This window comes from Lepidochelys kempii, chromosome 3, assembly GCF_965140265.1.
Source record: "Lepidochelys kempii isolate rLepKem1 chromosome 3, rLepKem1.hap2, whole genome shotgun sequence".
NCBI lineage: Eukaryota > Metazoa > Chordata > Testudines > Cheloniidae > Lepidochelys > Lepidochelys kempii.
The window spans coordinates 65,049,473-65,067,956 of record NC_133258.1 but is presented as its reverse complement, the minus strand read 5'-3'; the positions used below and the strand labels follow the sequence as shown (position 1 = coordinate 65,067,956).

At 45.6% G+C, this 18,484-nt stretch overlaps 1 protein-coding gene across 1 annotated transcript in view; it reads left to right on the top strand.

Moving 5' to 3' along the window:
- The first annotated feature begins 1,196 nt into the window (after nucleotides 1-1,196).
- The window catches only part of SNAP91 (synaptosome associated protein 91), a 142,648-nt gene continuing 125,360 nt past the window's right edge, over nucleotides 1,197-18,484 (top strand). Inside the window, exons 1-2 of the mRNA XM_073336567.1 lie at nucleotides 1,197-1,348; nucleotides 2,412-2,571. Coding sequence (XP_073192668.1) covers nucleotides 2,442-2,571 — 130 coding nt within the window. The 5' untranslated portion in view covers nucleotides 1,197-1,348; nucleotides 2,412-2,441. The remainder of the gene's footprint in view (nucleotides 1,349-2,411; nucleotides 2,572-18,484) is intronic.

Here is an 18,484-nt window from a genome sequence, read left to right as displayed (position 1 = left end):
GGTACAATAGGACTGATAGCCATCCACACCTCCTGGCTGCTCGGCAGAAGATGGTACAATAGGACTGCCTGCAGGACTAAAGAGAGTGACTTGGTCGAATCACTCCTAATTTAGTCCCTGCACCCATATCTGCCCCGACGTTCCTGACCGACCTTATTGAGGTGGCCAGGAGCACCTCGGACATGATGAGGATGGTTTTCAGGCTTATTGTACCGTCTGCTGCCACAAGGCAATGGGTTGCTGCTGCTGTGTAGCAATGCAGTACCACGTCTGCCAGTACCCAGGAGACATACGGTGACAGTGAGCTGAGCGGGCTCCATGCTTGCCGTGGTATGGCGTCTGCACAGGTAACTCAGGAAAAAAGGCACAAAACGATTGTCTGCCGTTGCTTGCACAGAGGGAGGGAGGGCCTGATGACATGTACCCAGAACCACCCACAACAATGTTTTTTTGCCCCATCAGGCATTGGGATCTCAACCCAGAATTCCAGTGGGCAGCGGAGACTGCGGGAACTGTGGGCTAGCCACCCACAGTGCAACGCTCCGGAAGTGGACGCTAGCCTCGGCACTGCGGAAGCACTCCGCCGAGTTAATACACTTAGAGCATTTTGTGTGGGGACACACACAATCGACTATATAAAAACGATTTCTAAAAAACCGACTTCTATAAATTTGACCTAATTTCATAGCTGAGACAGTATGGCCATTCTTATGGTACTTGTAGAGCAGCTGTAAGGGGCTTAAATTGGCAGTCTAAATATTGGTAGTTTAAAAACTCTTGTGTGGGGGGAGGAAGTCAGAGAACCAAATATAACCTGACCATCCTCAAAGGGGCCTGGAATTCAAATATATTTCCACATTAAAAAGTTATTTTCAAATTCTAATCCTTTTGCAAACTGACAATGAAACGCTCCAAATTGAAAAATATCCCACCCCCATTTAAAGGGCGAGAGAGCCAGAGAGAAGGTGAAAGAGGCAAATCGGGCAAGGAGGGAGCGGAGGGAAATGAGAGAAAATGGTGCAAGAAACGAGGGGAAGCGACCGGGGAGAAAAGCACACCGCCGGGGGGAATTGAAAGTGAGCCGCCCCGGGAGCGGGCGGAGGGGCTGTGCCGGCCTCGGAGCTCACCTTGGGGGCGGGGGCTGGCTGGGCGCGGGCGCTGCGGGCTGCGGGGTGTCCCCTTTAAGAGCGCGGCGCGGGGGCGCTCCCCCTACGGCACCTAGCGGACCGCACGTCCCGGTTTGGCCGCGCCGGGTCACCTGACTCCGCCGAGCCACAAACCTGAGGAGGGGCCGGCAGGAGCAGGAGGGTGAGCGCGGCGGAGACAGCGAGGGCGGCGCGCCGGGCGGGTATGTCCATCCCTGCGGCGGCGGCGGCGGCGGCAGCGCTGGGGGATTAGGCTAGGCACAGCGGCGGCCCCTGGGCGCGGGAGCTCCGGCCTCTCCCGGGCCGTGCGCTGCGGGCGGGCGGGGCCGCCCAGCACCTGGGGCTCTCCCGGCCCCGCGGAGGAGGGGGCGCCCTCCCCGGGAGCGGCAGCCAGAAGGACGCGGTGACAGGTCTGCTGCTGCCGACGCCGCCACCGCCCAGCCCAGCCCGGGCTCCTGCCCGCGGCCGGGGCAGCGCGCTGCAGCCGCAGCATCCCCGCGTGGGGGCCCCTGAGCTGCAGTGGGCCTGGGAGGGGCGGCGTGTGAGCTAGGGCCGGCGCAGGGGCCCGGTGGGGCGCACTGGAGAGAAGGGGGACGAGTGTCTGGGAGGCTGGGCCGGGTGGGCGCGGGGAGGGGAGCCGGTGTCTATTCCCGATGGGCGGCCTGCCCTTGCCTCCCGGAGCGGTAAAGGAGGAGCTGGGTGGGGAGAGGCGCAGGCAGGGCATAACATGGCGCAATGATGTGATAATCTCCCAGCAGAGAGACGCGGGGAAGCAGGCGATGGAAAAGCTCCCGTTTACTGCAGTAGCAGCGAGCAGCGGCTCCCACTGGGTATCTAATTCATTCCCTGGAGCTTGCTGGGGCTCTCGGGGCTGTCAGGAGTGCAGAGGGGGGACCCCGTTTCGGGGGGTGGGGGGTGCAGGTTTCCCCCTTCCCCACGTCGGTGGGGCTGGCGGCGGAGGGGAAGGTGGGCCCCGCTCGGCAGCAGCTGTTCGCCGCGATGGTGTTGCGCTAAGGGCGCAGGTTAGGGGTGGGGAGGGGATGGATGCGCTATGGGTGTGCTGGCTTTTCTTCTGCAGTGTCTAAAATACCCCGTCTTCCCCTGGGCAGCTTCTCTTGACTGCTCTTGTAACGCTTACACAGCGGGGTGAGGGAGGAAGGATTGCCCCTGCTGGAAAGGGCCTGGGTGCTGGAAGGACAGGGTCTCCCTCGCTCTGTCATTAAACCCGGAACATCCCCTGCCTCCCCTGTGTTTCCCCGCTTGCAGAAGAGGCAGCAGCACTAACATTAGTCGAAGATGTCGGGTCAGACGCTGACAGATCGCATCGCAGCTGCTCAGTACAGCGTTACAGGATCAGCTGTAGCCAGAGCCGTCTGCAAAGCAACCACACATGAAGTGATGGGGCCCAAGAAAAAACACCTGGACTGTAAGCATCTCTTTATATAAGCATTACATGCTCAGGGCTAAGAAGGCAGTCTATGTGGCCCTTAAACTCTCTGACAACAGTACTTGCTATTATCAACCCTTAAGTCATAAGGCTTATGAGAAATCCTGAAGGGGGATGGGTTGTGTCATTGAAGATCTTCTGTGCTCCCATAATATTGTCCCCTCAGCCATTTTCTCTCCTTTTGATCTCTAGCCTCAGTTCCAGAAAGGCAACTTAATATGTATATTAAAGACTAGAGCCTGTGAAAGGTGGGTCTGCTACCCCTCACTGCCTATCACGTTAGTCATGATTAGGTTAGATTTTGACATGGATACTGAACCTGGGGCTGGAGTATTGATATTTGTGGTCATAAGACAAAGGTGGACTCAAAGGTGATCATGTTAAGTCAAGATGATTCTTGAATAAGGGAGTCTAAGACTCTTGTGTTGAGGAATCCAATTGCCTGAGGAAAGCAATTGTCTTATCTGCATATCTGATGGCTCCCACACTATTTTGAGGAAGAAGACTGGTGGCTTTGTATTGCACATATTGAAGACTTAAAATCTGTCTTGGACATCTTGGTTTCACACTAAATTTCTAGACTAGTGAATGAGGTCACGGAAAAATAATAACATCTCTGTAATGTTCTGCTTGTTTTGGCAATCTCCCTTCACACTGGATCAGAAAGAACTGGTTTCACTTCTGACTTTGAGAGAGAGGTGGGCAGAATTTAATCATGTGGTGTTGAGCCGGGCTTTTCTTAGAAGCTGTGGATTGTTTGGACAGAAAAGTGTGTTTGTATGCCAATGTCTTGACTCTTCTTCTCTTTGCATTTTTTAATGCATCCTAAAAATGAGCTTTCTTAATTTTGGGAACTATTACTAAACAGTGAGAAACATCTTGCTAATCTGTATCAGGAAATATTAGCTCATAACTGTCTCTCTTTAAAGCAATGTTTATATATTAATGCTAACATTAGTCCAGTGTGTTTAAATACTTTTTAATAGAATTGTATTTCCTTCTTGCTATTACAAAGGAAGAATAACGTCTGATGGTATTTCACCTTCTAGTGTTTATTTGCAAATGAACTGAAGCTCAGCAGTTTCTCTTTGAAGTCTGGTCCTGAAGTTTTTTTTTTTACTGCAGGATGGCTACCTTTAAACCTGCTATTGTGTGTCCAGGGAGGTTGAAGTGTTCTCCTACAGGTTTTTGACAAGCCCAAGAAAGAAACCAACAGAACTCCACTGGCCACCACGTACAGTCCTCAGCTAAAACCTCTCCAACGCATCATCCGTTATCTACAACCCATCCTGGACAACGATCCCTCACTTTCACAGGCTTTGGGAGGCAGGCCAGTCCTCTCCCATAGACAGCCCACCAACCTGAAGCATATTCTCATCAGCAACTACACATTGCACCTTAGTAACTCTAACTCAGGAACCAATCCATGCAACAAACCTTGATGCTAACTCTGCCCAAATATTTATACTAGTGACACCATCATAGGACCTAACCAGATCAGCCACACCATCACTGGTTCATTCACCTGCACGTCCACCAATGTAATCTATGCCATCATGTGCCAGCAATGCCCCTCTGCTATGTACATCGGCCAGACTGGACAGTCCCTACGTAAAAGGATAAAGGGACACAAATCAGATATTAGGAATGGCAATATACAAAAACCTGTAGGAGAACACTTCAACCTCCCTGGGCACACAATTGCAGGTTTAAAGGTAGCCATCCTTCAGCAAAAAATGCTTCAGGACCAGACTTCAAAGAGAAACTGCTGAGCTTCAGTTCATTTGCGAATTTGACACCATCAGCTCAGGATTAAAAAAAGACTGTGAATGGCTAGCCAACTACAAAAGCGGTTTCTCCTCCATTGATGTTCACACCTCAACTGCTAGAAGAGGGCCTCATCCTCCCTGATTGAACTAACCTCGTTATCCCTAGCCTGATTCTTGCTTGCATATTTATACCTGCCTCTGGAAATTTCTACTACATGCATCCAATGAAGTGGGTATTCACCCACGAAAGCTTATGCTCCAATACGTCTGTTAGTCTATAAGGTGCCACGGAACTCTTTGCCACTTCGCTAGATCCAGACTAGCACAGCTACCCCTCTGACACATAACTTGATATGGAACTTAACAACTGGTGAGTCTCAAGAATTCCTTATTTAAAAGATGCTTGAAGGTAATGACAGACCAACTTAATGATCTAGTGACTTACTGCACCCATATATAAAAAAAAACCACCCCAAACCCCAGATTAAGACCTGGTTATGGTACAGAGTATCAGTGTTCCTTCTAAACTTTTTTTTGTTCTAAGCCAGCTACAAACTCTGCTGAGCACTTGTCCCCTGCCTGCTGGGTTTGAGGTTTCCTTGGGGGAAGGGATCTCAGGGTCTTCCCCTCTCTGCCCCCCAGCCAGCCCTGCTTCCCTCCCTGGGGGTCCCTGGAGAGGGAGCTGCCAGCCCAGAGTAGGCAGAGAAGCACATGGACTGGGTACTCCTGACCTAGTGATGGCACAGGCTTTCCTGGCCCGGCAGGGAGCTGCAGCAGCTATTGGGGAGGAGAGGTTCACTTCAGCACCTCCAGTCCTTGGATGCTGCTGCCAGCCGGGGGATCAGCCTCTCCACAGCAAGCTCTGTGCATCCTGGACCGTGTACAGTTTTCCCATTCTACATAAATGAGTCCTTAGACCCTGCCTCTCCTTCCTGTTGGCTTGAGGCTCCCTACAACACCAAGAGGAAATGCTGCGGGTTCCGGCAGTCGGTCCGGAGAGGTAGATTGGGACCTGGAGGCTGGCTGTGCTCCCTTCAGAGCACCTGCCTACCTCACCCTGCTTCCGTACCCCTTCTGTCCCTGGTGTAGAGAGGAGCTGCTGTGGACTCTGGCAGATCGTGGGGTGGGGTGCCAACGCACTTCTAGCCACATGAGATGGCTGCATGGCCCCCTGTGCATGCAGCTTAAAGGGAAGGTTGCAGTGCTGGCTTCTTTGCTTACCTCAAGGACACTGGTGGACAAGGGTCAAGTGTAAAATAACATTGCTTTTTCCTTTCCTGTTTAAGTATATCCTTAATATATTAACAAGTGTAAATGTTCTAAATATTTGGTTTGAATATGGTCCATTAACATAAGTCAATTAACTAATTCCACAGAAATTAAACAAAACTCCCTCAAACTAAGGCTTTACGCTGTTCTGAGGCCAACAATCGTGGGCTCTTAGGGAAGCAATAAGTTGAGGTTCCTCCACTGAGACGGCCCTGCCAGCAGTATCCAAGTATTGAAATCTGGAGACGGTTCAAATATCTCTCTGCAACATAGATACAGTGGACCGCAAGATGTTGCGGATACCTCCTAGATTCTACATGTGTGGCTGCTTAGTGAGTCTGCATTCCTTTCTTTGAAAGATGTCTTGGGAGCTGCATATTTGCTAGAGACTCCTCATTGTGTCAAACAGGGTTCCGTTGCTTCTGCTGCTCAACCTGTATATTAGGGCGCTGGGGAGATTGAGGCATTAAGGGTCATAGTAACATCAGCATGCTGATGAAACTTGGTTTGTTTACCTTTTCCAACAGGTTCAGGTGATATATGGGCTTGGATGATGGCTGAAGTTAAACCAGGCAAAGACACAGAAGATGCTGGCAATTGTTAGATAGCGAACACTGCCTCTGCCAAGTCTTATCTGCTCCTTATATTGAGGGGCTACGCCTCCTTCATTTGAAAGCCTGCAAACTCATGGTCCTGTTGGATCAACAACAAATTAGCTTTAGCACTATTTTTATTGCATATTTAGATGTTGTGTTGTACTCATACCACAATGATAAAGTTACACTTGCTGCTTGGATTTTTGTTAGTTTTTTTTTCCATTTGTGTTTTGCATCTTGTTTTGAAGATGGTGAGTTCTGTGGTCATTCTGTACTCTTAGGGTTCTTGGCAGCTGACGAGGAATTGTTAACTCATTTCCAATCTCTTGTGCTCACAAGACTTATTCTCAAGGCTGATAAATTCACTGTTAGGAATGTAGCTGTTGTAGGAGGTTATAGACATTGGGAGATTTTCTTTCCCTTGTAGCTGGAGGTAATGTCATTTATGGCATTGAAGAATGGGACTGAAATATCCAACTTGACTGAGTACTCGACAGGTAGTCAGTAGATGAAGATGGAGCAGCAGTATGGCATGCTTTGTGAAATACTACTAATTCAGTAAGCTAAACACATGGAAGGCTTTTTAGGGTTGGCATCTTCATATGTATGGTGAACAGCAACAATCAAGCCTGGGAATTGCAAATGTGTGGCTAAGTCCATATCCCACAATCTCAGTGTCTTGGCCAGCTGCACCTAAGAGGATGCTTATTTTACCATCTGAAGTCCAAAAGGAATTTGAGGGTGAAGACTGTCTTGACTTCAGGCTGGTATTGAGTTCTTGGGAATCCTCCACATCACCATCACTGGTGTTGCTGAGGTTAAGCTTCATTCATTTCATTAATTCTCCTGCTTGTGGAGCATAGAGTGCAAACTTCAGATCACCCATTTCCAGAGAGCCTGGTTTCCTGCCAGTATTACAGCCCGCACTACATTGCGGCGGGTGAAGTTGGAAGCCGTGACATATCTCCAACTTGTGAGACCATCTGCTTGATCAAACTTATAAAGCTAGCGGACTGGCATGGACTCTGGCATACAGAGCAGGTGGCCAAGCCGCTTGAGCTGACATTGAAGCCTAACACTGGGAAGACAGTGGAGGCTGGTTGGTCTGAAGCCTGACATCCTCATTCATAATGTGTTGAAACCACCATATGCCTCCAGTGAATCATTGCGGGCGCACCTGAATTGCCTGGTGCTGCTGGGGGGGACCAGCACAGGCCTTTTCTGCTGTGATATATACACTAAACATTGCTCAAACTGAAAACCAGAACAGGTTTTCTTTAAGCTTCTTTCCCTGGGAGCTGATATTTTAAGCACTGGGATAACTGAGCAATGGTATCTTTCTTTGATGTAAAGGGGATAGATGTCACTTCTCACAATTTCCTTTTAGTGGTTTCACATAGCTCTAAAGTAATATGTAAGGGTGACTTAAAAGCGTGTTTTAATCACAGAATTCAGTCTTATACTGGGATTATACTGGAGGCTAGGGACTTTTTTCCCCCCTTAGTCTGAAATCATGATTCATGGAACTGTTTTAGGTGATAAACAGTCTGGCAGGAAATCAAGGTGTCTCAACTCTGCTACAGAGTGAAGAGTTTCTTGCAATGAGTCCTTAATTTACATTATGCATAAAGTTTGATTGTAGGCTGGTGTGATGAGGAGAGGAACAAATGCAAAGTCAGCTTTGGTTGGATTTTTTTTGGCAGGTTTTTTTCTCAGGAGTTCTGGAGGTGCTTAAAACATCAACCATGATCACTTATGGCAAGTAAAACTAGAGTGGGGAGAAACTGTCTGTGTCTCCTTTCAGAGGAGCAATTCTAGCCTCTCCTAAGAATAGCTTAAGGGTAGCTCTAGGGTGGGTTGGTGGTGTGTTGCCAAATTCGTCTCCTCTTTCCTTTTAGGAAAGATTGAGAAGGTTGTGGCCAGGAAACTGTGGCAGTATGTAGAGTTTTCAAGTTTCCTTGACTACTTGCAAGTCTTGGTTTGGCTCTGATACTGTGCTGGTATCATTTGTGGCTAGTACACACTGGTATTGTTTTTTGTAGATATAGTTGGCAATGTATGCGCTGGTTAATCCCATATAGTAAGGTGATAGCCTGCAGGCTAGCACTACATTGGAGTAGCTCCAGTGTTACTCTGTAAGAGCCCAGAAGATGGCTGTAGTAGTCTAACTTTTTTTTTTTGAGTACCATATATGCATGGCGCTTCAGAGACAAGAGGGTATGACCCCTCTCTTGAAAAGATTAAATATAAATAAGAGTATGAAGTTAGACAATAGTAGAGGTAAATTAGGGCATGGAAGTATGTGGGTTAACCAGATAACAGACCAATCAATTTATGATGAGCATCTGAAATACAGCGGCAAGCAAAGCAAAAGTAGATCTTGAGGAAGGATATGAAAAGAGTGGGGACACTGGGTACCCAGCAAGAGGAATGTTGCCCCAGTGCTAGGGAGCAGGTGGTGGATGTTACAGGACAAGTGGAGAAGACCAGTGAAAGACTAACTTCAAGCCAATGGGTTTAATGTAACCCAGCCCTTCATGATTTGAGTCTCCTAACTTGGAGGCTGCCTTTCTCCATGCTTTATCACTCTAGGTTTCAGCTGGGACCCTTGAGCTAAAAGTTCCATGATTTGTATGTTTGAGGGAAGAGCTCTTAGTGCTGGATCTTCACTTTGGGGATTTGTTCCCCATCCTTTGGTCCAACAGAACCCAAGAGTTTGTCTGTTGATTGTAGATATAGATGTAGATATAATATAGATGCACTTAAACAGATTTAAATCCTGCTTAAACTGAATTTAACATTGTCAAGGTTCCTTCCCCACTCTGAACTCTAGGGTACAGATGAAACCTGCATGAAAACCTCCTAAGCTTACTTTTACCAGCTTAGGTTAAAACTTTCCTGAGGTACAAACTATTTTACCCTTTGCCCTTGGACTTCCACTGCCACCACCAAACATTTATCTGGGTTTATTTATTAGGAAAGCGTTGTTTGGAAACATCTTCCCCCCCAAAAATCCTCCCAACCCTTGCACCCCACTTCCTAAGGAAGGTTTGGTAAAAATCCTCACCAATTTGCATAGGTGACCACAGACCCAAACCCTGGGATCTTAAGAACAATGAAAAAGCATTCAGTTTCTGAAAAGAAGGATTTTAATAGAAGTAAAGTAAAAAAGAATCACCTCTGTAAAATCAGGATGGTAAATACCTTACAGGGTAATTAGATTCAAAACATAGAAAATCCCTCTAGGCAAAACCTTAAGTTACAAAAAGACACACAGACAGGAATATCCATTCTATTCAGCACAGCTTAATTTCTCAGCCATTTAAAGAAATCATAATCTAATGCATATCTAGCTAGATTACTTACTAAGTTCTAAAACTCCATTCCTGTTCTGTCCCCGGCAAAAGCATCACACAGACAGACACAGACCCTTTGTTTTTCTCCCTCCTCCCAGCTTTTGAAAGTGTCTTGTCTCCTCATTGGTCATTTTGGTCAGGTGCCAGCGAGGTTATCCTAGCTTCTTAACCCTTTACAGGTGAAAGGATTTTTCCTCTGGCCAGGAGGGATTTTAAAGGTGTTTACCCTTCCCTTTATATTTATGACAAACATAATGTGGTAACTCTCTATCCCCCCCTTTCCCCCCCCAATAGTAGTGGAGGTCCTTTTTGCTCTAGTGGTGGATGTGAAGCTAGATGGTTTATTCTCTGGCTCCAATGGCTGCTGCTTCTCCCTCTGTTGGAGGCTGGATTTAGAAGCTACTGCATTTGGGGCTAAAACAATCTTCAACTAGAAGCTGCAGACATAATTCAGGTGTAACCAATGCAAGCTTAGATCCTGACCTGATCATGACTCTCGAAGTTGGAAAGCTATATGTCTGTTGTGCCTATAGCTTAATCTGGCTCAGTTCGTAGGTATATTCAGACCCCATCTAGGGAGGCAACCAAAGGAGTTTAGCATAGCAAGTGTAGTAATTTTGAACCCCACCTGCACAATCTACCATGAGTGGCATCTCAGGTAGAAGAATACTACTACTCTTCCAATTTGAGCCTTGCTTACAACTTACTGACTTTTTGGGGCGGGGGAGGGGGCTTTTTGAGTGAATTGTTCATTTGTTATGAGAGGGCATGGATGGAAAAAAGTACTCTTACTGTCTCTTTACAAGCTTCAGATATTCATATGATCTTTGTCACTTTGGAAGATCTTGCTTCAAACAATTTAAAAATGACCCTCTAAATAATATAGTGCAGGCTTCCAGTTTATGCAAAGCATTGTATATCTATTTACACACTGGAAAACACAAAGCTGAAAATTGTGTTGATGGAATGTGACACTTAAAAAGAAGTACTGAAATGCATGCATTTAATTTTTTTCATTCAAATTATCACTTGTTAACACAGGCCCCATGCATTCAACGTCTTCTGTTGGCTGCACAATATGTTCCTTAATATAGAACTTTCTCTTTTAAAAGAAGCTTCTACCCCTGAACAGCGTGCAAACAGAGATCTTCTTGACTCAGCTGCAAGGAGATGAATGGAGAAGTTCACACAACAGGGTAATTCAAACCAAATGACCATTTAAAGTGACAGTTTAAACTATTTCTCTACTGAATGTGATCAGTATTGAAATAGTTTAAACAGTGGCTAATGGGATTGCAATTGTAGAATAATCTCTCAAGTGTTTGCTTTGGCCCCAGTCAGTGGGGCTCAGGCTTTTGCTTCAGCCCCAAGCACCAGCAAATCTAACGCCAGTAATGGCAACCCCATTAAAACTGGATCGTGACCCACAGTTTGAGAACCCCTGCTCTATGCCATCATACAATAACAAAAAAGGCAGATATGTAAATGACATGTAAAAGCCATGAACTTAAGTTATTTGTGAGTGCAGTGCAACCTGAAGAGTGCTTTGCAGCAAGATATTTGGATAAATACTATAGCTGAAGACTAAACAAACAAAATTTGGGTTCATAGCATCTGTAGCTCTGTTAGCTAGAGTAAAAACTTCCAGGGGTGTTGGTTCTGGTGTTTGATTAAATAAGCCAAGCCAGATGGAATCAGGAAGAACTTCTACTGTAGTAAGTATTATCTGTTTAGCCATATGCAGTCTGGAATGGTAAACTTTACTCTGAAAGATCAGCATATCCACTGCCTGAAGTCTGATACCAGGTTACAGTAGACAGCCCACTGTGGCAATTATTTCTTTTGTGTAATTCATAGAATCATAGAATCATAGAATATCAGGGTTGGAAGGGACCCCAGAAGGTCATCTAGTCCAACCCCCTGCTCAAAGCAGGACCAATTCCCAGTTAAATCATCCCAGCCAGGGCTTTGTCAAGCCTGACCTTAAAAACCTCTAAGGAAGGAGATTCTACCACCTCCCTAGGTAACGCATTCCAGTGTTTCACCACCCTCTTAGTGAAAAAGTTTTTCCTAATATCCAATCTAAACCTCCCCCACTGCAACTTGAGACCATTACTCCTCGTTCTGTCATCTGCTACCATTGAGAACAGTCTAGAGCCATCCTCTTTGGAACCCCCTTTCAGGTAGTTGAAAGCAGCTATCAAATCCCCCCTCATTCTTCTCTTCTGCAGGCTAAACAATCCCAGCTCCCTCAGCCTCTCCTCATAACTCATGTGTTCCAGTCCCCTAATCATTTTTGTTGCCCTTCGCTGGACTCTCTCCAATTTATCCACATCCTTCTTGAAGTGTGGGGCCCAAAACTGGACACAGTACTCCAGATGAGGCCTCACCAATGTCGAATAGAGGGGAACGATCACGTCCCTCGATCTGCTCGCTATGCCCCTACTTATACATCCCAAAATGCCATTGGCCTTCTTGGCAACAAGGGCACACTGCTGACTCATATCCAGCTTCTCGTCCACTGTCACCCCTAGGTCCTTTTCCGCAGAACTGCTGCCTAGCCATTCGGTCCCTAGTCTGTAGCTGTGCATTGGGTTCTTCCGTCCTAAGTGCAGGACCCTGCACTTATCCTTATTGAACCTCATCAGATTCCTTTTGGCCCAATCTTCCAATTGGTCTAGGTCCTTCTGTATCCTATCCCTCCCCTCCAGCGTATCTACCACTCCTCCCAGTTTAGTATCATCCGCAAATTTGCTGAGAGTGCAATCCACACCATCCTCCAGATCATTTATGAAGATATTGAATAAAACCGGCCCCAGGACCGACCCTTGGGGCACTCCACTTGATACCGGCTGCCAACTAGACATGGAGCCATTGATCACTACCCGTTGAGCCCGACAATCTAGCCAGCTTTCTACCCACCTTATAGTGCATTCATCCAGCCCATACTTCCTTAACTTGGTGACAAGAATACTATGGGAGACCGTGTCAAAAGCTTTGCTAAAGTCAAGAAACAATACATCCACTGCTTTCCCTTCATCCACAGAACCAGTAATCTCATCATAAAAGGTGATTAGATTAGTCAGGCATGACCTTCCCTTGGTGAATCCATGCTGGCTGTTCCTGATCACTTTCCTCTCATGCAAGTGCTTCAGGATTGATTCTTTGAGGACCTGCTCCATGATTTTTCCAGGAACTGAGGTGAGGCTGACTGGCCTGTAGTTCCCAGGATCTTCCTTCTTCCCTTTTTTAAAGATTGGCACTACATTAGCCTTTTTCCAGTCATCCGGGACTTCCCCGGTTCGCCACGAGTTTTCAAAGATAATGGCCAGTGGCTCTGCAATCACAGCCGCCAATTCCTTCAGCACTCTCGGATGCAACTCGTCCGGCCCCATGGACTTGTGCATGTCCAGCTTTTCTAAATAGTCCCTAACCGCCTCTATCTCCACAGAGGGCTGGCCATCTCTTCCGCATTTTGTGATGCCCAGCGCAGCAGTCTGAGAGCTGACCTTGTTAGTGAAAACAGAGGCAAAAAAAGCATTGAGTACATTAGCTTTTTCCACATCCTCTGTCACTAGGTTGCCTCCCTCATTCAGTAAGGGGCCCACACATTCCTTGGCTTTCTTCTTGTTGCCAACATACCTGAAGAAACCCTTCTTGTTACTCTTGACATCTCTGGCTAGCTGCAGCTCCAGGTGCGATTTGGCCCTCCTGATTTCATTCCTACATGCCCGAGCAATATTTTTATACTCTTCCCTGGTCATATGTCCAACCTTCCACTTCTTGTAAGCTTCTTTTTTATGTTTAAGATCCGCTAGGATTTCACCATTAAGCCAAGTTGGTCGCCTGCCATATTTACTATTCTTTCGACTCATCGGGATGGTTTGTCCCTGTAACCTCAACAGGGATTCCTTGAAATACAGCCAGCTCTCCTGGACTCCTTTCCCCTTCAAGTTAGTCCCCCAGGGGATCCTGGCCATCCGTTCCCTGAGGGAGTCGAAGTCTGCTTTCCTGAAGTCCAGGGTCCGTATCCTGCTGCTTACCTTTGTTCCCTGCGTCAGGATCCTGAACTCAACCAATTCATATACTGTAAGAAGACAGCATGTGTAGCAGCTCATCGAAGAGCATAGAATTGCACTGGGATATCTTGTTGCCTCTTTTCCTGCCTTAATAAGAATTAGGATCCTCTGGAGTCTAGTTTCAGTTGTGGGGTTTGTTTGCTGTTATCGTAGGAGACAATGGGTACAGAGATGTCTTCCTATATTTAAAGTTAGTGTGACTACAGCAGGGGCATGAAACTTAAAGGAACTTTGTCAACTGAACTGCTTTCTAAACAGACCATCTGGGCTGCTACTACATGGACAGGGTGTCTAACAGTGAAGTTGTAATGCACCGTCATCAAGAGGTCAGCGCAACACCCTCCTCCCACCCCCGCAAAGTACCTTTTGGTTAGGTCAGAAAACCTGGAAGCCTTATCCAAAAGGGACTAGTCTATAGCATAAAGTCTGAGACTTGCCATACTTGACTAATACCTGTTGCTGGCTTTTGTACTTAATACTGTCAGACTGACTGAACTCCTTAATGCTACATTTCACATGAGGCTTTTTGCCCCCTGTCAAGGTTCCTCCTTCACTCTGAACTCTAGGGTACAGATGTGGGGACCTGCATGAAAAACCTCCTAAGCTTATCTTTACCAGCTTAGGTCAAAACTTCCCCAAGGTACAGAATATTCCACCCGTTGTCCTTGGACTGGCCGCTACCACCACCAAACTAATACTGGTTACTGGGGAAGAGCTGTTTGGACGCGTCCTTCCCCCCAAAATACTTCCCAAAACCTTGCACCCCACTTCCTGGACAAGGCTTGGTAAAAAGCCTCACCAATTTGCCTAGGTGACTACAGACCCAGACCCTTGGATCTTAAGAACAATGAACAATCCTCCCAACACTTGCACCCTGCCCCCTTTCCTGGGAAATGTTGGATAAAAAGCCTCACCAATTTGCATAGGTGACCACAGACCCAAACCCTTGGATCTGAGAACAATGAAAAAGCATTCAGTTTTTTACAAGAAGACTTTTAATAAAAAATAGAAGTAAATAGAAATAAAGAAATCCCCCCTGTAAAATCAGGATGGTAGATATCTTACAGGGTAATTAGATTCAAAAACATAGAGAACCCCTCTGGGCAAAACCTTAAGTTACAAAAAAGATACATAGACAGAAATAGTTATTCTATTCAGCACAATTCTTTTCTCAGCCATTTAAAGAAATCATAATCTAACACGTACCTAGCTAGATTACTTACTAAAAGTTCTAAGACTCCATTCCTGTTCTGTCCCTGGCAAAAGCAGCATACAGACAGACACAGACCCTTTGTTTCTCTCCCTCCTCCCAGCTTTTGAAAGTATCTTGTCTCCTCATTGGTCATTTTGGTCAGGTGCCAGCAAGGTTACCTTTAGCTTCTTAACCCTTTACAGGTGAGAGGAGCTTTCCCCTGGTCAGGAGGGATTTCAAAGGGGTTTACCCTTCCCTTTATATTTATGACACCCCCTAATAGAGAAGTGTTGATCCATTTAGAAGGAATACTATCCTTTATCTCTCTTAGTTATCAGAATATTTAAGCTTTCCATAGAATAGGTGTAAACTCTTCCAGATTGTGCATGAAATACAGGTAATATTTATTTGGGTGTGGGGGTGGCTTTTGTCAAAGTGTGAGTATGGTATCAGCGACTGTTGCTTATGGCAAAATACTCTCATATACCCATAAACTGGCTCAAGCTTTATCAAAGATATTCACAAACACCAGAAATCAATATTTTAGAACTGTCGGCAGTAGGTGTTGGAGTAGAATTTGAGACTAAGTTGTAGCTAGGAGTCGCACCAATAGCTCAGAAACAAAATGGCCTGATGCTGAACTACAGAAAGTTGGGGATGCTGTTAACCTCTTGTATCCTGTGAGTGGACCTCGAGATTGTCAGTAAAATGACTTTGCAGCTAAAGAACTTCAGACAGTTGTCTGAAAAGGGAGCTGAAACCAAATTCCATAGGTAATCCAAATACTTGCTCTAGACCTTCAGAATTTTACCTGAAATCTCAGACTTCAGTTTACTAGTACTTTTCTGAAGGTGTTTTGGCCCAAATACTTACTTTGCCAGTGTCCTTGATTGTTATAATCTAAGTGGTGACACTAGTCTTACGTAAAGAAGTGTGACAAAATCAAACTTTTAGTTTTTAAAAAGAATGAATTGTGGGCTGAAATAATTCAATTTCCCATAGTTCCTTAGGTTGTGAGACTAGAGACCAAATTAGCGCTGATCTACTTTGTATTTTAAAAAAAAACAAAAAACAAAAACCTGACCTGTCCAAATGTCGAACTTTGGCCCACATTTGATTATGGGAAAGACTGTGTGTGTGTGCGCGCGTGCATGCCTCCCCCCCCCCCCCCCCCCGTCTGGTTTCAATTCACAAAGTGCAAGCTGGCTACAGCCAATAGCAGTAGAACCTGGAACTTTTCTAGTTCAAGCAGTAGTGATTTATGTTTTCAGCATTGGAGGTCTCTGGTTCAAGCCCTCTTATATCAGGCAAGATGGTGCCTGTCATGTGTTTTGAGTAAAACTCAAGATATTCTCACTGCCTGTCTTCACCTGCAGCAGTATTGGCTGTTATGTATTGAGGCAGCAAAGTGACTCTTCATAGTGACAGATGAACCCATAGCAATGCAATAATAAGCGAATGATCAAAGATAGAGGAGACTGGGGGTGCAGGACTATGCTGAAGTAAGAAGGGGGGCTTGTTATAGAAGAAACTTAACTACAGGAGGTTGTGTAGAATAAAACCAAATCGAAAGTGACTGACTTTATATACTAATAGGGACACCTCTTACATCGAATAAGGAACTTCTGGAGTAGCAGGGACATGGATTCCCTTGTTACAGTTCTCTACCAAATGGAGTGCTAAATAACCTCAGCCAGAGAGTTATTGTTACTTTAAATATAACATCAAGTACCTAGAGCATAAGTGCTCTGTACTCATTTTACAAATGCCGATACTTATCTCTGGGACCCATAACACCTCAGAGTAAATCTGACGCATTTGGCATGGACTGGATTATCCCAAACACTCACGTAAAATACTTTCCTCCTCTCACTTCAGTTTTCAGGTGTACTGAAATTAATGTACTCTATGAAGTCTTTGAAGTACTCTTTCACCTGGCAGTAATTCAGGGACATTTCTAGATTTTTTTTTTTCCCACTTCCATTAGTCACAAAGCTGAAAATGAATAAAGCAGATTTGGCACATTCACAGTCCCATCTCTCTCCTGTGAGGCCAGACTGCAAGTCATCCTCTAAATTAATAAAGTATGGATTGTTACCCCCTTTTTTGACCCATATGGTTATCCAATATTCTGGGTCTTGCAGATTGTTTCCATAGGAGAAATTGATGGAGGCAGAGACTTTGATGTAATCCTGTTTGTTTACAAAACAATGCACAAAGTCTCGTTCCCCTGAACACAGTAGGAATCAAGCAGGAGACCGTTTATTTGCTCAGTTTTTCAAGCCTCTTTGTCCAGCTAGCATTCCACCCAAAAACCTCTTCGCTTTCTCTCTGATCACATTATCAGTGCATCTCTGGCCTTCTGCCTGCCTCTGTTTTCAGCTGCAGCTTCTCAAAAGTGTACTCCCCCTGCCAAAAAAAACCCCCAGCCTTCCGTTTATGATGTTGCACTCCACATGATTTATGAAAATATGCTTGCTTACATTATATTCACATTTATAAGTGGAATATGCTTTAAGCAAAAGGTCTCTTGTGAGGTATCATTACAAAGCTTATAATCTACTGAGTGTGTTCATCCTGTTTGTATGGATGTATCATCCTTGTATCTGAAGCTAGAAATATGAAGTATAACTCTGTGGTCCTATTGCAGTTATGCAAAGTGTGCGCCATTAATGGTGGCTTAGAATCTTGATGGCTCCCATTGACTAGGACAATTGGTTGTGAATGGGTTTATTTACCTGCAAGCCTTCCTGTGTACCTGTGGCCAGCCCTTGGGTAATGAAGAATAAGGTCTCTCAGGGACATGTGACCATGTCACCTGATGAAATCCATCTTAAATCTGGTACTTTTCCATTTAGAAGAAGAGGTGGGGACCCAGAGAGACAAAAGATTCCCGCCTTGTGCCAAAGCTAGCGTGTCTGGCTCAACAAGGCAGGGTTCTGGAGTTCCAAGCTGGCAGGGAAAATGGGCTCAGATAACTTCAGCACGTCAGGTGACTGTCCCAAGGGCATCTCTGTGAACCGTGTGATGGGTTCGGTCACATTCAGCTCCCAGTGAAATCTCTCCACCTTCATAGCTCAGCTTCTTGCATGTAGCCTGTGGCTTGGGCAGTGGCTGCTATTGTTTCAGCTATCTTCCTCCCCCCCCGCCCAAAAAAAAAAAATGAAAAGGAGCTTAACTGCATCTCAGTTACCTTGAATGAAGGACAGCTGTTACTCCCACCATCTATTCAAGGAGGTTTCACCCAACCCCCAGCATAACAGTAGATATTAAAATTATTGGTATAAAACAAATAAACTATATAGAATGATCAGGGCTGCCAGCTCTGAGTCTTGCAATACTTGGTGGTCTTAAAGCCTGAGCTACTTACAGCTGTAGGACTCTGAGAGAATGTCAGTTCTCATTTTAAAAAAAAGTTAGTTTCTAGCCTTCATGGGGAAACATGAATATGAACCATAAATGAAAGACAAAAACTCCCCCCAGGTCTTTGACTTAAGTCAAGATTTGCGCGGGGTCTCTCTCTCTCTCTCTGTGTGTGTGTGTCTTACAATTTTTGAATGCTTGGAGTTGGCAATAGCAAATATTAAAGTTATAGGATGGATAGATTAAACTTGATGTTGAATTACCGTTT